The sequence below is a fragment of the Salvelinus fontinalis genome, chromosome 42 (assembly GCF_029448725.1).
Source record: "Salvelinus fontinalis isolate EN_2023a chromosome 42, ASM2944872v1, whole genome shotgun sequence".
In the NCBI taxonomy this organism is placed as follows: domain Eukaryota; kingdom Metazoa; phylum Chordata; class Actinopteri; order Salmoniformes; family Salmonidae; genus Salvelinus; species Salvelinus fontinalis.
The window spans coordinates 18,623,290-18,643,825 of NC_074706.1; the positions used below are offsets into that span (position 1 = coordinate 18,623,290).

Below are 20,536 nucleotides of genomic sequence, written 5' to 3' on the forward strand. Positions count from 1 at the left end.
CGTAAAGTTTTTTTGAAATCTGACACAGTGGTTGCATTAAGGAGAAGTATATCTTTAAATCTGTGAATAACACTTATATCTTTTATCAATGTTTATTATGAGTATTTCTGTAAATTGATGTGGCTCTGTGCAAATTCATGGGATGTTTTGGAGGCAAAGCCAAATGTAAACTGAGGTTTTTGGATATAAATATTAACTTGATCGAACAAAACATACATGTATTGTGTAACATGTTGTCCCGGGAGTGTCATCTGATGAAGAATATCAAAGGTTAGTGATTCATTTTATCTCTATTTCTGCTTTTTGTGACTCCTCTTTTTGGTTGGAAAATCGCTGTATGCTTTCTGTGACTAGTTGCTGACCTAACATAATGATATGTTCTGCTTTCACCGAAAAGCTTTTTGGAAATCGGACACTGTGGTTGGATTAACGAGAATTTTATCTTTAAAATGCTGTCTAATACTTGTATGTTTGAGAAATTTGAATTATGAGATTTCTGTTGATTGAATTTGGCGCCCTGCAATTTCATTGGCTGTTGGCGAGGGGTTCCGTCCTAGACAGGTTAATGATATTTACTATCCCTCTCACCTCTTTCCTGCCAGGTAAGCTTCACCACTCGTGACTATGGAGTCTCCAGTCAGCATCTTGAAGGTGCTCGTCTTTCCTGCTCCGTTGACTCCAAGAAGACCAAAACACTGGAGAGAGAGAGGAGAGAAGAGTTTCACTGGACTGAACCACCAACAGGATATGGAAAGGGGAGAATCTATGGGTAGGGCCAGCAACTTCTCCTGACCATCTGACCTGACCAGTAAAGCTAGTCTATTGTAGACTAATGATCAGGTGAGGTCATGTGACCAGGAAAACTAGTCTCGTGAAGTCTAATGGTCATGTGACCAGGAAAACTAATCTAGTGGTCTAATGGTCATGTGACCAGGAAAACTAATCTAATGGAGGCTAATGGGCAGGTGAGGTCATGTGACCAGGAAAACTAATCTAATGGAGGCTAATAAGCAGGTGAGGTCATGTGGCCGGGAAAAACAACCGTCCCTATCTATGCTGTACAGTGGTAGCAGAGCCAGCTCACCTCTCCTGGAGGAATTCCCACACAAAGACGATCCACTGCTGGTTTCTGTTTTCTATTGTACACCTTGGTCAGCTGCTTGAGTTCCAGAATGTCAGACTGTCCCCCTCCTCCCAGAATCCTTTGCCTCTCTCTGGCCACGTCTTCATCCTCTTCACCAATAGGTTTCTGGTCGGTGCTCATAGATCTGAGACAACCAATTAGAGATCAAGGAGAATATTTACAGCAGATCGTTATGAATACAAAAGGTTTTACTGACTTGACTATTTTGATATGTATACATTTTTAAATAGAAAGTGGATAAAGGACACAACAAAAGAGTCTAATCTGATGAATCTGTCCAATGAAATGTGAGGCCACGCCTACCTGGCCTTGATACAGAAGCGGTATTGGATGAGCACGGTGATAGTGAAGAAGACCACACCCTGCACAGCCATGGCGAACAGGTTCTTGCCCACCATGTCCCACGCCAGAGGGGAACGGAACCGGTTCTCACCTAGAACCAATGCAAGGAACAGATGATTGTCAAGAAACAGAAGCACAGCACTGACAAATGTACAATAATAAAGTAATAAAGTAATAACGACCTATGACCTATGACCTGAGCCTACTTACCAAACCTCTCCAGAGCGTCGGACATGGCCTGGTTCTTCACCATGTCGATGAGGCCTCGGCCCAGACAGAAGTGAGGGAAGATCAGGAACACGTTCTTCAGGATGTCGTTGATCCCTCCGATCTCCTGTTGTCACATAGTAGAACAACACACAATCAGTCAAACTGTCACATTCATTTATAAAGTCCCAATTTAATTCAATTCACTTTAAATGTTGTAATAAAATAAGGGCTGAATTGTAACAGTAAGTAGTCACACTGATAAAAAAAAGCATTTCTACAGGGATCTTTCATTTCTGCAGTATTCGTCCACCTAATGACTTTCATGAGTTCTATGAAGTCTCATTAAGCCCTATTAAGTCCCTATGAAGTCTAATGAAGCCCTATGAAGCCCTACGAAGTCTTGTTGTACGCACGTTGCTGCCGAAGAGCTCGAGGACAAAGGTGGAGACGCTGCCGTTGATGCCGATGAGGATGTTGACCGAGGTGAGCACCACGTAGGCCGTGCTGGGGATCTTAAAGAAGAAGGACGCCGGGTACATCAGGGGCGTGATGGACCACCTAGGAACAGACGTCAACAGGAAGTTAGAACATGTACAACTCCCAATCTCATATAGACGTAGCCTTGCAACGCTAGGACATATGGTGTGTGAGTGAGGTAGTTTGTGTGCGACATATTGTGTGCGTCGAAGGCAGTGTGTGTATGCATGCACGTTGTGGCGTACAGCAGGTCAGCCACCAGGGGGAGACTCGTCGAGGTCTGGTGACAGACGGAGTATACATCACGAGGCGATGGCTCTATCTGCTGGACGTGCCAGATCTCGACGGGCTCTCCGGACAGGACTAATTGGGGCTGATTGGGAGTTGGTGAGTAATCAAGGGCTGATTGCTCACCAGTTGTACAAGTCCCATAAAGCTGTCAGAAGGGCAGCACACAGGGAGAGTGGGGGGAAGAAAGGATTTCTGTATGGTTGTGGACGGTTGCAGAGGTAACAGGAGTGAGGTCAGTTTTTGATCCCCACAGGATACAGCAAGACCCGAAGCCCAGAAGAGGGTCTCTTGGGGGAGACTTATTCTTTTCTTTTGAACTATTATTTAAATAAACACCTTTGAAACTGAGCTAATCCTACTCTGTCCGTGTCTGATCTGTGTGAACGTTTTGACCCACGTTGTCTGCCACAACGTGTTTTCTGTGTGTGTCTCTGTGTGTGTCCCCTCACCCATAGAACAGCAGCAGCAGGGCCAGTACAGGCAGGTTGGTGGAGGAGACGTAGGCGTCTTGTTGGAAGCAGATGAAGATGATAATGACCAGAGTAGCAGGGACGATGTAGTTACACTGGAACAGACAGGAAGAGGCCAGGACATTCAGGACTTTCTCATACAGTCACATACCATTTCAAGGTGAAGAACCTGCTGCGTACAGTCCAGATACAGAGCTACTCCAATGGGTCGACTTAAAACAACAGAGCATTTTGTGTTTGTGACGTTTCCATGGTGTCTCAAGGCATTTATATTTTTATAAAATTCTAATATACAGTTAATGAAAGTCTACACGTCACTTGTACGGTCTTCACATTATGCTGCCTTCAAATGACATCTAAAAAGGTGTGTGTGTTCACTGGTCACTATAAGACTAATATATATGGTATACTGTATATCCACACTGACCTCTCTACACTCGTAGAAAAAAAGGTTCTCCGGCTGTCCCCATAGGAGAAGCCTTTTTGGTTCCAGGTAGAACCCTTTTTGGTTCTAGGTCAGTGGAGGCTTCTGAGAGGAGGATGGCTCATAATAATGTCTGGAAAGGTATCAAACCCATGGAAACAACGTCTTTGATGTGTTTGATACCATTCCATTGACTCCCTTCCAGCCATTAATTCTGATCCGTCCTCCACACGGCAGACTCCACTGTTCTAGGTAGAAACATTTTGGGTTCCATGTACAACCCTCTGTGGAAAGGGTTCTACATGGAACCAAAAAGGGTTCTTCAAATGGTTTTCCTATGGCGACAGCCGAAGAACCCCTATTTTTTTCCCCCCTAAGACTGCAGGATGAGGTGAGAAGCCTTACCATGTCCCATATGAAGTTGGACACCCAATAGAGGAAGGGCTGCACCCCACTGATGAACTGCATGTGTTTGGCCTTGTTGACTCTCTCCTGGATGAGGAAGACTACGAAGCTGGCCGGGACGAAAGACATGGCGAAGATCACACAGATGGACACCAGCACGTCCACAGAGGTGGTCATCCTGGAGGGAGCATGCAGAGGGAAAAGATGGTTCTGAGTCATACATAGAACAAGTTGGAAAGCATTATGCCTGGATGCTTTAAGTAAAGTGTTGCCATGCTTTTTTTTATAAAAAATAAATAGTCATTAGGTTGGTACTTACACTTGTTCTATTTCATACACATGTACAAGTGTGTATTAGATGCATGTGTGATTTGGAAATGTTTTTTTTTTTGCGTATCCCAACTCCCTCTGATTCACCCCCCATTGAGCAATTAGGATTTACGTGCCTTGCTCAACAGATGTTTCACCTTGTCGGCTCGGGGATTCGAACTAGCGACCTTTCAACTAAAATTATTTCATGGAAGAATTTGAGTTGTCGGCTAGGTACTTACAGTGCGACCTGGGACAGTTGCTCCTTGGTGAGGTTGAGTGGGTGGTTGAAGGCATGGATGCCATACTTGCTGGGGTCCTGGCCGGCCGTCAGGCTGGCGCGCAGGATTCCGTTGTTCATCACGTTCAGGAAAGACCCGATGCTGTGCCACCCCTTGTTGTTGAACCAGATCTGGATGGGGTCAAAGGTTACAGGACAGAGGTTAGGAGGGAGGAGCTATTAAAACAGAGGAAGAATGAAGTGTGTTTGTAAGGTCTTAAAATGGCGGAAGCAATAAATGCGAAAACTGACTAAGCACACACCTAAAGGCCTCATCTTCCGGTTCTTGGTAGAATAACGGAAGTGAGGATAAGTGACTTTAGGTTCTAGAACAAAATGTCTTTGGTCTGAATATAATCAACACCGTTCAAGTTCCCTGAAAAACAATGTGAGCATTTCCCCTTTGTTTCCCAAGTCTCATTTCCTAGTCATGGCATTTCCGTTGGTCTGAACCTGCTTATTAAGGTCAAAGTGCTGTCGTAGATATTTTAAAACCCTTTCTGCAGTGTAAGCATGGAAATCTACTGTGTTGGGTCTGAAACAATGTTCCCACAGGGGCACGACGCTCAACTTGTGATTAAATGAATTGTGCAACAAAATTGTGCAACAAAAGTGGAATGAGGTGAAAAGTGTATTGTGACATTTTCTGTCCCAAACGTACATTTATACGAGTGTGGAAAATGTGCACCAAAGCAGTAAACTAACCTTGACGTTGTTCTTAGTGTCCAGTCCCTGGATAAAACTGGATAAGCTGGCGAGGAAACGGTCAGCAGCAGTCCCCTATACAGAGAAAGACCACAAAACCCAGTTTAGCACGCAAGCTAAACCCTAACAACATTAAATGCCAACATTTAAACAAATAGCAAGCATTGGTAATCATTGAAATATAATTGTTAGAAGGGACAAAGCCCCGCAGACCATGATCATTTGAGTGGAACGCTCATGAGTACACTCAATATGGCCTCCGGTCCCTGCATAACAGAACCTGGACTTCCATTCTAGCCATTCTATTTCTATGTTGGTAATACTGTACAGTACGTTACAGTGGCATTGTTCCAGGGTAAGTATATGGGATGTTAAGTATGTAAATGGTAAGGCTTACTCTTTCCAGGTGGAAGCGTCGTCTGATCTCAGAGATGGCCTGATCAATATCATCACCTGGTGGGAGGAGCTGTGTGTTCCTAGCGCCCAATGAGAATCCGCCATATCTGCATAAAAATATATAAATTGTCATATTATTGAATAACGTGGTACAGAACGTTCTCAGACCACTACTGATGCCTATGGCGCGTTCTAAAGACCTACAGTGTATTTAGCATTGAGAGATTGACACCTGCCAGTTTACCTGAATTCATTGACCGAGATTTTGTTCTTCAAACTGTGAAAAGACAACATGTACAGAATTAAAATAAATATTCCACCTCCTTTCATTTATATAAAATGGAGCATAAAAAGAATATTAACATTTTTAATACAATAAATTATACCTTTTCCCGATAATCTGAGCATAGGTTTTGACCAGGTAATCTGAGATATTTCTGCCAGTCAGATTTTGCAGGGTACCTTGGTCACTGATTTTCACCTGAAGAGAAAGAAAGAACGAAGTTAAACTTTTGTGGATACTACATTATCTGCATTTCTCTCTCTGTGTGTGAGTGTGCGTGTGTGTGTGTGTGTGTGTGTGTGTGTGTGTGTGTGTGTGTGTGTGTGTGTGTGTGTGTGTGTGTGTGTGTGTGTGTGTGTGTTCTCATGGGTGTGTACCTGTGGAGGAGGCAGACCACCAGCTCCCGCTGGGCATTCAGGTAGCATCTTCTTGCGTCCTTCACAGCTGCACTCACACAGAGGAGAGGGGTTTTCCATACTCCAGTTGCCATTCATGAAGATGTCCCTCACACTCTCCAGTACCTCAGGAACAACCCACTCATCATCCAACGTGTTGCAAGGAGCATGACTGTTAAGCGAGAAAGCCCGAGATAGAGAGAGAGTTATAATCATTCTTCAAAGCAACAAGTACTTAACTATCAACTCTTTTACAACCAGTGAATATCGATACTGTAGTTTAAGCCTTGTTGTATTTGGTTAGAAGGGGGGGGGGGGGGGGGTCACACTTACGGTGAGTCACAGCGTGAACCAAAGCCATCGTAGCTTGTCAGGGCACCCAACAGCTTGTTAGTGTCTGCATCCTCAGGGGCGTCGTTGCTGCGAGGAGATAATATCGTACCATGGTCAAGGAAACGGACACGTCACTACTTCTTACAACCCAATGGGTGACCGACCTTCATTGTAAATGTTTATATAACATCTCGTGTAACAACCACAATATTCTATTCACATTCGTGTTTCTCAAAAGCTACGTTTACTTCATGAAAGGTTTGAGGTTAGTGTCGCTATCATTGCTCTATGTAAGAAACACTATACAGAACATGGAACTTTGATTTCCAGGCTTTCTGACCCCGGTTCAAGTAACTGAGTGAACACGAGAAGCATCTACAAATTCAAAGACGTATGAATACAAATAAAAATTTGGCTGCCACAAATATCGCTCCATGCAGTTAGTGTTGGTCGTACCTGATGAAGGTGAACTGTTCTTCATACATGCCAGGCTCCAGCTCCAGGCTGGGATACCTTCCAAACGGAGGGACGATGAGACTGAAGACGAGGGCGATGCACACAAACACAGCAGGAAGCACGATCTGAAACCAACACAGGACAAGGCTCCGTTTACAACCGGAACAAGATCCAAGATCTACCTCACTACCAAACGAAGAGGTTCCAAGGTCAACACGGCAACTACCCACAATGCCAGTAAAAATACGCCGTAAACTTGCGCAGTACAATAGATGCAGAGGTAAAAATGTACTTGCTGCGCTATTGCTAGATCATGTAATGATGATGAATTACAATGTAACACTTAACAACTTTGATCAACTTTGATTTTATTTGTAATGCCCTGATGAGTCCAGTTTACCTGAGCGAAGAAGCCTTTCCTGGAGCGCCGGGCATACAGGAAGCGTTTCCATATCAACGCCACAAACTGCTGTCTAATCAGACGCCAGCCTTTGACCTGGTACGAGCCTTTACCATCCGAGCCTCCCAGCCAGTCCGTCTCACGAGATTCTGGGGCAGGAAGAGGAGAAACTTAATGAGCCTCATGTGTTCGAGGGTTTCCACTAGTTACCACAGCCACAAAGTCAGAATATGGTAAAAGCCGCTATATCGTAAAAAAATAATTTTTCATTTAAGTTTAGGGTTAGGCATAAGGCTTGTTTGTGTGATTAAGGTTAGGGTTAGGTTTAAATTCACATTTTAAGAAGAGAAATTGTAGAAATAGTCAGGGTTTAAGACTTTGTGGCTGTGGTAACTAGTGACGACAGTGTTCAAGGGCAAAATACACAAATATGATGCTTTAAAATGAGATGAGATCCTTTTTTGCGAATGAACGGTCGGAACGAAGAGTGCATCGTTCCAATGGAACGTGAGAGGAGAGCAGTGATGGTTCATGGGTAATAAATGGTACCTGGGTCACCTTCTGAGTCGTTGAAGTCGAAAGCGTCGTCCTCGTTGAAGGGTTTCAGACAGCTCTGGTGGTCTCCGAACGCATGTCTGCGGTGCCTACGAGCCGGGATGGTGCCATCTGAATGAAAGGCGACATAGAGAAGGTTGAGTCACGGAGTAATAATGAGCAATGGAACACTAATCAATGAAGTATTTGCTATAAAGGGGTTTCAATGGAGTAGTATGATAATGTCTCACCAGATTTGGGAAGTTCAGCAACGTCCACTCCACTGTCCTCTGCTACTTTCAGGAAAATCTACAAAAAAATAGAATACATTTTTAAAAATAAAAGAACCATAGTCAACGTACATTCATCAAATAATCGACTGCCACAATAACTCACTTATAAGAATATAGAATATAAATATCTGAAAAACTAGTCAAATCCAACTGCTTGGTTTATTTGCCGTACCTCTTCCAGGGTGGTGTCTGAGATGCCGTAGCTGGAAATGCCCAGGTCAGACAGGCGGTCGTCGATCTCGTGGAAGAGTTCCACGAAGGCTCCGCCTTTGGCCGCCTTGTAGGGCAGAACGTAGGTGAGTTCATGGCCCAGGTCCTCAACCAGCCTGGCAGCGGGGACGTGCTTGAAGATCACATTGGAGATCATGGTTACATCTACGAGGGAGAGGAGGATAAGGATCAAAAGGATTATCGTCAGCGTCATTATCGTCAGCATCATTATATTGTTCTTCAGAAAGGTAAGTACCAAAGGGTTTAATTCATCGTTCATTGTTTGGGATCAACTTGAAAAGGGTCAAATAAAACGACCCTCTTATAGGGGCGAAGGTGTGCTTATAAGGCCTTTTTCTGACTTACCAATAGTGGTGGCTTCACTCTCAGGTTCACTACCCAGTCCAGCGTCAGAGCTGCTCTCAGAAACACTGTCCTCCTGCAGAGAGAAAAGCAACACACGTTAGTCTAACAGACTAAATCTCTTTGGCAAAAGATACCGGTTAAGGCCCAAAAGGTGCATTTATATATTGGTCTGGCACAGGGCGATTAACTTGGTTATTATGTGAATAAAAGATCAGAGCACAGTCTAGCTGTGAGTAGATTTCCATTTCTGCCATTTCTCACAACTGTGATGTCTTTAAATCTACCTTTAAAAGTGAGTACCGTAGTTTATATGTGTCGGGAGGTGTCGGGATCTGGGGGATTTTCGTCCCTTCATCCCGGATGCATTTCAATCTACCTTTAGGACTGTGAGGGCCTGAGGTTGCGGCTGAGGGAGGCCCACCTTCTTGCTGTAGGAGACAGAGCTGCTGCTGGAGGAGTTCCTACAGGAGCTGAGGGTCAGGTCGAAGTCTCTCTTCACCAGGGTCAGGTAGTAGCCCGTCCCCAGCTGGGTCTTCAGGAACAGGGAGGAGCCCACGCAGCACAGCTTGCCGTGGGAGATGATGGCGATGCGGTCGCCCAAGATGTCCGCCTCGTCCATGTGGTGAGTTGAGAGGATGATGGTGCGGCCTGAGGGGGAACGAGAGAGAGAGATAGAGAGGGAGAGCGAGAGGGGGTGAGGGAGAGAGGGAGAGGGAGAGAGAGATAGAGGTAGAGCGAGAGTGAGAGAGAGATAGAGAGAGGGAGAGAGAGAGAGAGCGAGAGAGCGAGAGAGAGAGAGAGAGGGAGAGGGAGAGGGAGAGCGAGAGGGGGTGAGGGAGAGAGGGAGAGATAGATAGAGAGAGAGAGAGAGAGAGAGCGAGAGCGAGAGGGAGAGCGAGAGAAAGAGATAGAGAGGGAGGGAGAGGGAGAGCGAGAGGGGGTGAGGGAGAGAGGGAGAGAGAGAGGGGGAGAGAGAGAGGAGAGGGTGTTAGAACCAAGAGGACATTAGATTGGAATAAAGCTAGCCGTTAGCCTATTTACACAATCATTTGCCTGGTTTCCATTATGCAAACAATTTCAGAGCAATTGTTTGCATAATGACAGTCTCACTCCTCCAGCATAGGAGAAATAGTAAAAATTATATGTAGAGTTCGTTACCGGCACGATACTTCAGAAGCAGGTCCCAAATTCCCCGGCGTGCGTAGGGGTCGACTCCAGCAGTGGGTTCATCCAGGATCACGACCTTTGACCCTCCAACGAAAGCCAGCGCCACTGACAGTTTCCTCTGCATGCCCCCTGAGACAAAAACAAACGTCAAGGTCAACTCGAGAAATCATTAAGGGTCAAAATGTAAATTATTCTCAGCAATACTACTATTTTTAACAATAGCTGATATAGTTGTTATATCGACAGGAAGAAGAGCCACTTACCGGACAGCGTGTTGCTACGACACTGGCGTTTGTGAGGCAGGCCGATGTCGTTGACGATCTGCTCCATCTCAGCCTTCACCTTCTCCTCAGACAGACCCTTCAGACGGGCATAGAACCAGATGTGCTCCTCCACCGTCAGCCTGGGACAGAGGAGGAGGAGGAGGAAGAGGAGGAAGATACGAGGGAAGAAAAAAACAGATACAGCCAGTCATAAACAAACAGCTACAATCGTATTATGCGAATCAACTTGAAAACTTGAGTTAGAACTACTAGTCATTTTGTTTTACTTGAACTAGTAAAGTACTAAAACTGGCAACCCCAGTGAGTATATATTACCGTCATAGTACAGTAGTAATGACTTACATGCTGAAGAGAACGTTGTGTTGCGGGCAGATGCCCAGGTTCTGTCGGATGGCGCTGAGCTCCGAGCGGATGTCCTTGCCCAGGATGTAGGCGGTGCCAGAGGTGGGCGGGAACAGACCCGTCAGGATGGACCTATCAGAGCCAGGGAGAACACACAACCATACCTGTCAATTAACACAATTTAACTCAACACGGTTTAGTTTCACACATTTCCCATGTACTCATATTGCATCGGACTGCTGTATTTTCAACGTGTTTTAATTGTATCTGTCCCAACGCTAATTACGATCCAAACAAAAGATTGCGGGTTTTGGAGTTTTGGATGCGGGTTTTAAAGAAACGCCCCTCAAGATTAAGGTCTTTGATCCTAGGCCTTACATGGTGGTGGTCTTGCCGGCTCCGTTGTGCCCCAGGAAAGAGGTGATCTGCCCCTCGTAGAAACCCAGGGTCAACCCGTCTACAGCCAGCTTGTTGCCATGGCTATACACCTTCACTAGGTTCTTGATGTAAACACCAGGCTCAATGTGAGACGGCTCCTCTTCGATGCACACAGCTGAGGACGAAACAAGGCAAAATTAGCACCTGAAATATCTCAAATCAAAATCACCCAATCATTTTGAAATTTGTTTTCTTTTTTAAGTGTTAAATCCATCAATAGAGCGGTAAGCCATTTTCTTTTTTTAATCTACCTTCTGCGTTTCCTTCCTTTCTTTCTTGTATATTCTTCCCTTGTTTCTCTCCACACCAGTAGGACTTGGTGAAGGGGAAGTACCAGGGTCTGGGGATCCCATACTGGCCTAAAGTGGCATACCAGGCATCATACATGATGAGTACAAATACACACTCCTTTATGTACAATATAATTTGACGTTTCATAATATGACATTTATTGTCTGGTCTATTTTATTTGCCTAATACTGTTGGTAGACATAAGAAAATGTGTGTAGGTATGCTTGGGAACACATTCAAAAACAATACAGGCTCATCAAATGACATGACTTCCTCTGGCTGCTGCTTACCAGGGAAGACAGCCTCGATGTACCAGGTCATGACCCCGTAGAGGAAGGAGTCAAACAGCATGAGACAGATGGAGGTGGTGAGGGAGTAGCTGTCCTCTTCCAAGGGGCTGGACAACAGGTTGGACCACTGGATACCCACTCCCTGCTCCTCAAACAGGGCAAAGTACTCACAGCCGAACCCAAACGCCACCGGGGACAACAGGCTCTGGAGAAAGACGGGAGAATAGAACACAAGTTAGAAAAGAGGACTATGTTCATGACAAAGAACAAACAAAAATGCGATTTTTTTTGGATTTGAACAGTCTTCAGGTCTCGGGCAAGGTAGCTCGTCATCACGTGAGAGTGTTTCACAACCCCACCTCCATTACAATCCCCATTCCAACATTACCACGACAACAAAAGAGTGTATTAGCGATCTGAACTCACCACAATGACTTTAGCCCCGAAGCCCACATAGTCCTGCCAGGCCACACAGAGGACATAGGGCAGATAGAGGGTGAAGTAGATGATTCCCCCGCAGGCCGCCGCCAGGTTGGCACGGGAGAAGATGGTACTGATGAGGAAGCACTGCATGATGGTTACCACAGCAAAGGAAGCCAGGAACAGGAAGACCACGCAAGGGTCGCTGTAGGGAAGCAGGTTCCCCATCTGATTGGACGAGAGGAGACAGATGAGATTATGAAACACGGTGAATTGTGTGATTATGTGATTGCGTAAGGGTTCAGTGTGTGTGTGTGTGTGTGTGTGTGTGTGTGTGTGTGCTTCCACACACACCTTGAGTATGACCACCAGCAGCGAGGCGGAGATGAGCAGGGGGATGAGGCTGCTGATGAACCAGCTGAGCCACAGGATGCCGTTGTCCAATCCCATGATCCTCATGGTCTCTTTGAGCCGTGCCTCCTTCTCATAGACCACGCCCTTGATGATGAGGGCCACAGAGTACATCCAAGCCAGGGTCATGAAGAGAGGCATGGAGCGACTCATCACCCGCAGGAACCTGGAGAGGAGGGAGCACGGAGAAGTCAGGAAATCATGAAAATGATTAAAGATACACCGTACTTTTGCAGGCAGTGTTAACAACTAATCGGATCTTGTTGCCTCTGCTCTGCCGTCCTATGCTCTGCTGTCTTATCCTGTGCTCTGCTCTGCTGTGCAATGCTGTGCTGTGCAATGCTGTGCTGTGCTGTGCTCTGCTGTGCTGTGCTACGGCATGATTTGATATTGTGTTATACACATATACACTACAATATTTCATCCTGGTGAAACAAAACAGTGCCTCTCCAAGTCTCCACAACGCTACTTACATATCGTCTACGTAGCAGGGGTAAGGCATCTGTTGGATGTAAACTCCAGTCTTCTCCTTACTGCCCGTCACTGCCCTGATGATGCCCTGTTCAATAACGTCCTGCAGGTAGGAGAAACCACCCCAGATGTAGCGCAGGTCCTCAAAGGGATCCGCCCGGGGACCAGGGTCCCAGTAACTACAGAGAGACAAGGGTAGAAAGTAAGGAAGACATGTTCATATACTCTATATTCAGGATTGGCGTCTAATACATTATTACAACATACTGGACTCTTTCAATAACTAGAATAAGTAAAAGGATAATATATATTACAGCCTACAGCAGGGGTTGGTAACCGGCGGCCCACGGGCCAAATATAACCTGCAAGCCAATTTGATTTGGCCAGCCAGAGTTGTCGTAGGAACATTTTTGTTATGTCATGTATCTTACCCGTCCTTGATCTTGTTGGTGCGCTCCACGTTGTCGATGTCCATGCGGATCTTGTAGTTGACGTTACCCGGCAGGTCAGAACTGTTGCTACGGGCGATGTCCGGAAACACTATCCCAGCCCAGAACTTCTGGTTGTCTAGGAGACCCATGGATTTGTTGACCAGTCTTTCCTCATTGGCCACTGGCTCTAGTTTATCCAGGTTCACACACTGTGGAGGGATACAAGAAGGGTTGTCAGGCTAATAACTACTCGCTTGATTTCCATTGACTTGTACAAATAAATGACCATTTTGAATTTGTTTCTCATTTTGACAAATGCACATTGAAAAGCTTATTTAAATGGCCATTGGCAAGGTAGAAATGTGTTAAAGTGAGAAGCTGCACTAATACAGTATAATGATTGTGTTATAGGAGACACAAATACCATGCAAAACGCATAAGCCAGCATGACTGTTGAAGGTCTTGGCCTCCAGCAAGACTCCCATACTTTGAAGGGACCAGCGTCACCCAGCCAAGGCCTACTTGGACCCCCGTAACTATTTTCAGCCAGTATGTCAACTATAATTATCTGGAATGGAAAATCATTAGCTTGTCTAATCGCGTTTAACCTGGCATGGCAACAACAGTTACCCTTTCATTGAAGCCAATAAAATCGATCAGCATTTAGCTACAGAAAGCAGGGTTACGTAAGACACTGACAAACTGGCCCAAAGTCTAAACTGTGTTAAATTGATCCGATTTACAAAGGCATGGTAACTGTGATGTTCCCAGGGAACCGAAGGCTTAGAATGACCACGCAATCTATTGGGAGTTCAGCGTTAACAGAAACTAACCAGGGGCTTATTTATCATCTTATGTCCCTTTACCTTGAACTGAGCAGACAGAATTAGATAGGAGTGTAGACTATAGAATGTTGGCCAATTCCACCTACGGTATGCAATTTTCTTATTCGTGTCGTCTAAGTGTATAACGGTCTTTGAGAAGAGCTCAACACACGCACCTCCATAAAGCGGGAGATGGTCTTGATAGCGTCGTCGGTCTCGTTGAACACCTCTCTCCAGGTGTAGGCTGAGCCGGCGGGACGTTTGTCCTCCGCGGCCTTGGTCAGGAAGCGGGACACGTCCTCCACCTTCCACTCTGTGCCAGCCAGACGGTCGTTAAAGAAGCGGGCGCTGGCGTTGTTCTGAAGCAGTGTCTAAACAGGATGGAGGTAACAGATAGATATAGATTCCGATATAGATGCCGTATTGGTTGCCTATAATTATTTGTGTAGTGTGGAGCTCTCTCATAAGCATTTCCACCAGTTATTTTTTTTTAAAGACTAATAATATATATATATATAGATAGATATATATGGAAATACATATAAAGAGAATAAGACAAAGACAATGTATGGTCTAAACTGTAAATTTAGACTGTTTGTTTTCTGTTCCCTTCATATCCTTCATCCATCCTATCCATTAGCCTGTATCTATTATCAGAGGTCTCCTATCAATACCACTCCCACCACAAAGTACTATGTAATGATAAGTCAATTTCAAGCCGTTGTGGTTAATGTCCACATTAACTGGAAGCCACTAAAAATACCACAAGATGAATTGCTATGGAGAAAACGCTTCTGGGAGTTCATTTCTGTCATATATTTTCGACCACTGTGAGGCACTATGGGACCGGGGATATACATTGCCTGTAGGAACATGGCTTTTCTCATAGCATGAGGAGGAGCCATGTAAGAAACGGAAAGATCCTGTCTCCTACAGTTACCTTAAATTAACATGAATCAGATAATGTAATATCGTCGTTGTTTGTCCCTTCCAACTGCATGTCTGATTCTCAAAACGATCAACCTAATGTGTGTACACCGAAAACACTGTCCCTTCTTTTCTAACCCGTTGCTTAAAAATAGGAAAGTTCTGAAACTGCAGTAAAAGTGCAGTAACTGCAGTCGCAGTGGTATTTTGGACACAGCAATTGTAGAATATACTGCGCTCTAACTGCAGTTACACAGCAAAATTACTGCAGTTTATTTTGGACGTAGTATTTGCAGCATACTGCAGTTATACGGCACTCTGACTGTAATATTTTTTTCCGTAAGGGACACCGTAGACCACGTTAGTTACGATGATGGAAATATTTAACAACATCTTGTCAATAAATAATACTAAACCACACAGCAAATGTTGTATTGCTTGGACTGTCTGGGGATTATTTCACTTCAAAGTGCTTTCACTTCAAATATTTTCCCCCCTTCATAGCTCTGACTTTGCTGATAGCTACTTTGCTGATAGCTACTACCATGACTGTGATATGTGGTCGTCCCACCTAGCCATCTTAAGATCAACGCACTAACTAAGTCGCTCTGGGTAAATCTAAAAGATCTTAGCATTCTTTTAGGCTAATAGGAACCATGATAACCTTAGCAGACTCAAACACCTATCGACACTAAACCTATACGCGGAACCTTATTTTCAGTTTGACGTGTTCTTCTACAGTGCCCGATGCTGTTGGTATCATGACAACCGATCTGTAGCTACTGTATACTGTAGGTACAACTGTAAATACCATGAGATCAGGTGAGAGAGTAGAAACTCACCCGAACCAGGTTCATCTCCTCACTGCTCTCCATGAAGGTCCAGACTTTAGGCCTCATCTCCTCCCACATCCCACCCAGGTCCCTCAGGATACCCAGCTCCTGGAACGTCTTGTTCATCTGGGCGGGGGGTGGGCAGAAAGGGAGAGAGAGATAGGAGAGAGCGTTATCGGAGAGAGGGAGAGAGAGAGAGCGAGAGAAAGAGAGAGATAGAAGGGAGGGAGATGGTTAGAATGGCTGCCTGGCCTCAATGCAGAGTTAGTGGAGAAACACTTATGTGTAGGTTCCTTTTCACGCAGGCTTCTTTGGTGTTCCTTCAGTTAGAGTCTCTCACCTCGTGTATGATCCTCTGTGTGGCGGGAGTGTCGGGGGTGTACAGGATCTTTCCCATGAGGAGAGGCTTCAGGGCCCTCCAGATCATCCTGGAGATGGGGCTAGCTTCCAGACTCCTCATCATGCTGTTACAGTACGGAGCTGAGGGGTGGAGGACAGATGGACACAGGTTAGTATCACACCACCGTAGGCAGAGTATTCAGTAGCCTATACACTTTGAAGAGGGTTACGGTAGCTATCTCTGTTATAACACCAGGGAGGAATACACTGGTGTCCATACAGCCTGTATCCCCCCCCCCCAAAACTGTTAAAAGCTTTACCAAAAATTACAAATTGAAAATGGATCTGATTGAAGTGTGTGGAGATTCCTTTTTTACTATAAAATTATAAACAAATTGATCCACATTTGATAGAAGTAAAAACTATTAATGAATTTTAGAGCAAGGAGTTGACCAAGGACTGACTTGAGGTGTTGTCGTAGGCGGACACGGGTTCGTCGTCGCTGCCGTTGCCGCCATGGTTACCGAACAGGGCCTTGTAGTTGTTGTCCTCGTACCAGTTGAGCGACTTGATCTTCAGTCCGCCGCCCTCGGGGTGGCCACAGACGATACGGGACACGGCCTGGTACATGTGGCTGGGGGAGCCTGTGGCGTTGACCGTCAGGTAATGGATCTCGTTACGCATCTCCTTCCAACTCTTCATACTGGCCAGCTAGGGGAAGAGGAGGGGAATATGTACGTTTAAGAAACTATTGAATATTGAATCTATTGAATCATATTATTCAGGATTTTGTTATTTGATGCATTTGTCTAGTACCTATTTATTAGAATGTTTACTCTTGTATTTGTGTATTGTGTTTTACTGTGTTTTGTGTACGCGTAAATTAAAGTATTTTCAGAGTACAGTAATATGTGTCATGTCAACACATGATTACAACATGTGCCGAAGACATGTTGAGACATGTTTACACCAACACTCAGGTGGTGTGAGTTCAGAGAGTTAATGAAAGCTATTCCAGATAGGAGCCTTTGGCTGCAACGGGCCCTGGTCAAAAGTAGGGCACTATATAGGGAATAGGGTGCCATTTGGGAAACAGACTTTGTTAGACATAAGGTTAAAAACACTTGTCCTAACTGCCTGCCTAACAGCCTGGGACATATATAGCAACTGTTCTTGTCACACACACTCAACTGGCATGGTAGCCTGAAAACGTTGAAAACATGTGGCTTGTGTGGTCTATTGTGCAATCCCCCTCCCATATTTTCAATAAAGGATTTTTTAAAAACATTTTAAATACTCAAATCCTTATTCTCCTCAAGTCAACACTACTTGTGAGAATTCTGTGTCCGGTAATAAATTAGAATAGCAATGGGTTCACTGTGCACTCTAGGTCAGAAATGCTGACAATCCACAAACATTTAAGCCTGTAAAAAAAAACTTAACAACTTCTATGAGAGTTCAACTTTTTTTCAGTGCGGACCTTTTTGCTTATCTGAATTCCCAGGTCATGCGCACTAACCAAACTTCCGGGAGAGCGCCATGGTCCCCTTTTGATTGAGTATTTAGCTAATCTGGGTCTTTAGGTGTGAAAGTGATGTTGGGAAAACCAGGCTGACCTGTGTGCTTGAGAGTGAGACCGGCTCTGTGCATGGGTGCGTGCATCAGTGTTTGCACAATGGAGAGAAAGATTACTCTGTCATTTTTCTAATAAAAGGAGCCACAGCGGACTCACCGCACAAGCGGCTGGTTATCTCAGAAAAACACGTTGAGGATGGTGGACGGAGCTAAAACTAACGCACCTATGCATGACAAGGTCTTTTGTCATTTGAGACTGAGAATAGGCAGGTCAGTAATTATAACTCGGCATCTTTCTGGAACTATAAATATATATTGGTTTTATTATCCAACCCTGTTCGATAATATCATGTGATACGTGATGAAATGAAACAGACCGGATATTGTTGCACAGTTCTAGTAGTTTCCTGCCACAAGGAGACGGCTTGAGATCCTCCGACTCTTAACATATCTTCATTGACACTGATCCTTTAATTAACAACCCTAGTTTTCTAGAGATGTCCTTTTTGACAAAGATGACAACACATTCTTATCATTTAGAATGTTTGTAATCGTTTAGAACGGTGTAATCACTTAGAATGTTTGTACTAGTTTAAAACGGTGTAATCGTTTAGAATGGTGTAATCACTTAGAATGGTGTAATCGTTTAGGACGGTGTAATCACGTAGAATGGTGTAATCGTTTAGAACGGTGTAATCACTTAGAATGGTGTAATCACTTAGAATGTTTGTAATTGTTTAGAACGGTGTAATCACTTAGAATGGTGTAATCACTTAGAATGTTTGTAATCGTTTAGAACGGTGTAATCACTTAGAATGTTTGTAATTGTTTAGAACGGTGTAATCACTTAGAATGTCGTGATCATTGACAGTCAAGTTTCTCATAACAAAGACATTTCAGCAAACTCTGAGATCCGGGAGCCGCCTCAGCAAGTCACATGCTTCCTCAGCGCCGTCCAAAAACACACAAAGAAAGAAAGAACAGTGCAGCCAGTGGGAGGAGATGGGAGGGAGGGAGGATTTCTCTCCTCTCCACTTCAAGTAGAGCTCTCCGTATACAGTGAGAACCTTGGTAGAGGAAAGGCCTCGCTCTTTCTCTTTCTGTCTGTGCCTGTCTCTCTGCCTCACGCCCGCGGGCCAGACATATAGCATGCAAACAGGCCGAGTCATTTGAGGAAGGCAGCGTTCTGTTGCAACCCCCCCGCACCTCCAGCCTGAAGAGAGGTTACTAGAGGTTATGTCTCAGAGCCGAGGCAGCTCACCGCTAGCCAGCTACAAGGCTAACTACGCGTCTTCCCTCTCACACCAGGGAACATAAGCAGCTAACGGCAAAAAGCTGTGGTTGAGGTAAAATAAGGGTGGGAAAAGGTGTATTTTTCTGTTTTTGAGACATTCATACCGGTAGCTTCTCTTGTCTTGTAACATTGCTGCTTGTTTGACTTGTTGAGTAGGGAGGAGATCATTCAATCATTAGTTTAAGGGACATTTCTTTGTCTCTGTCCATGGATTTCCTCTGACATACAGTATGCCAGATGGATATACAGCGACATACAGTTCTGCCAGAGAGTGTGTGCTAAACACATCAGTGGGAACGACCTCTCTTTCCCACAGCTGACGGCTTCCTTATGTTCCGCCAACTCAGCAGAACTGTGGCTGGAGAGAGGGGAGGTGGAAGGGAGAGAGATTGAGAAGAGGGGGCAGGGGGGCAGAGAGTCTCATGACTAGGTGATCTATTGTTGTTTGTTCCCCAAGCACATCCCGCTAAGTCTCTTAGCGTTTCCCAGCCATGTACTTTTGTGGACATTCCTTTGATTTTTTCCCCTTTGATTCTTTGGGGGTAATGTTACCCCCTTTTCTCCCCAATTTCGTGATATCCAATTGGTAGTTACAGTCTTGTACCACCGCTGCAACTCCCGTACGGATTCGGGAGAGGCGAGATTCAAGAGCCATGCGTCCTCCAAAACACGACCCTGCCAAGCCGCACTGACTCTTGACACACTGCTCGCTTAACCCGGAAGCCAGCCGCACCAATGTGTCGGAGGAAACGCCGTACAACTGCCGACCGTGTCAGCGTGCATGCGCCCGGCCATGTCCTGACCTGGACTGGTACCAACTGGACTGCTGGCACTAAACAGTCTATTTGTTGTGAAAGACTACCCTTGTGTACAAAATGACAAGGTTATAGCCATTTGAGGCGGTCATTTTGTGAAATGTACGTCGAAACATACATGTAAGTGTGTGTGTAAGTGTGTAAGTGTGTGTGTGTGTGTGTGTGTGTGTGTGTGTGTGTGTGTGTGTGTGTGTGTGTGTGTGTGTGTGTGTGTGTGTGTGTGTGCCTGACAGACAGCACCTACCTCTACAGCCAGCGCTCCCAAGCTCTCTAGCAGACCGTCGGTTGCCGCGGATACCTTCTGGACGACCTCAGGGTCGGACTTCACGTCCTTCTGTTGTGGGGGAGGAGGATGAGGGAGAAAGGGGAGGGGGCAGGGGGGATAAAAGACATGAGAACAAACACTCTCCAGGGACACTTCAGAGAGGGGTTCCTGTTCAACCTCATCTGTTATTGACTGTCACAAGAGGGCCGCTGAAATGTGAGCTGCTGCACACTCACAGCTGACCCAAGACTTGTACTTAGTTGCTAAGGTGGTTCTGAAATGGAACCTGATTCCTTATACAGTGCATTACATAGGGAAAAGTGTACCATTTCAGCGCACCTTAGCCACTAAGTACAAATCTGGGGTCAGCTTTCCTTATAGGTTCAATATTGCTGT

General features: G+C 45.2%; 1 protein-coding gene across 5 annotated transcripts in view; it reads right to left on the reverse strand.

Annotated features, from left to right (window-relative positions):
* The window catches only part of LOC129841131 (phospholipid-transporting ATPase ABCA1-like), a 40,052-nt gene that overhangs the window by 5,402 nt on the left and 14,114 nt on the right, over positions 1 to 20,536 (reverse strand). For 2 of the 5 annotated variants that reach the window (XM_055909254.1, XM_055909255.1), the window contains 36 exons: positions 20,120 to 20,209; positions 16,656 to 16,902; positions 16,193 to 16,332; positions 15,862 to 15,978; positions 14,269 to 14,463; positions 13,269 to 13,477; positions 12,840 to 13,016; positions 12,310 to 12,532; positions 11,962 to 12,183; positions 11,536 to 11,740; positions 11,206 to 11,313; positions 10,895 to 11,069; positions 10,517 to 10,648; positions 10,154 to 10,293; positions 9,882 to 10,019; positions 9,100 to 9,371; positions 8,724 to 8,796; positions 8,320 to 8,522; positions 8,106 to 8,163; positions 7,870 to 7,986; positions 7,321 to 7,469; positions 6,921 to 7,045; positions 6,465 to 6,551; positions 6,114 to 6,303; positions 5,840 to 5,934; positions 5,698 to 5,730; positions 5,455 to 5,560; positions 5,058 to 5,132; positions 4,315 to 4,484; positions 3,764 to 3,941; positions 2,914 to 3,029; positions 2,110 to 2,254; positions 1,697 to 1,820; positions 1,448 to 1,577; positions 1,085 to 1,268; positions 589 to 695 (listed from right to left, as the gene is read on the reverse strand). In XM_055909254.1, the coding sequence (XP_055765229.1) occupies positions 589 to 695; positions 1,085 to 1,268; positions 1,448 to 1,577; positions 1,697 to 1,820; positions 2,110 to 2,254; positions 2,914 to 3,029; positions 3,764 to 3,941; positions 4,315 to 4,484; positions 5,058 to 5,132; positions 5,455 to 5,560; positions 5,698 to 5,730; positions 5,840 to 5,934; positions 6,114 to 6,303; positions 6,465 to 6,551; positions 6,921 to 7,045; positions 7,321 to 7,469; positions 7,870 to 7,986; positions 8,106 to 8,163; positions 8,320 to 8,522; positions 8,724 to 8,796; positions 9,100 to 9,371; positions 9,882 to 10,019; positions 10,154 to 10,293; positions 10,517 to 10,648; positions 10,895 to 11,069; positions 11,206 to 11,313; positions 11,536 to 11,740; positions 11,962 to 12,183; positions 12,310 to 12,532; positions 12,840 to 13,016; positions 13,269 to 13,477; positions 14,269 to 14,463; positions 15,862 to 15,978; positions 16,193 to 16,332; positions 16,656 to 16,902; positions 20,120 to 20,209 (5,255 nt within the window). The remainder of the gene's footprint in view (positions 1 to 588; positions 696 to 1,084; positions 1,269 to 1,447; positions 1,578 to 1,696; positions 1,821 to 2,109; positions 2,255 to 2,913; positions 3,030 to 3,763; positions 3,942 to 4,314; positions 4,485 to 5,057; positions 5,133 to 5,454; positions 5,561 to 5,697; positions 5,731 to 5,839; positions 5,935 to 6,113; positions 6,304 to 6,464; positions 6,552 to 6,920; positions 7,046 to 7,320; positions 7,470 to 7,869; positions 7,987 to 8,105; positions 8,164 to 8,319; positions 8,523 to 8,723; positions 8,797 to 9,099; positions 9,372 to 9,881; positions 10,020 to 10,153; positions 10,294 to 10,516; positions 10,649 to 10,894; positions 11,070 to 11,205; positions 11,314 to 11,535; positions 11,741 to 11,961; positions 12,184 to 12,309; positions 12,533 to 12,839; positions 13,017 to 13,268; positions 13,478 to 14,268; positions 14,464 to 15,861; positions 15,979 to 16,192; positions 16,333 to 16,655; positions 16,903 to 20,119; positions 20,210 to 20,536) is intronic. The other 3 variants (XM_055909258.1, XM_055909257.1, XM_055909256.1) reach the window with 3 other exon arrangements.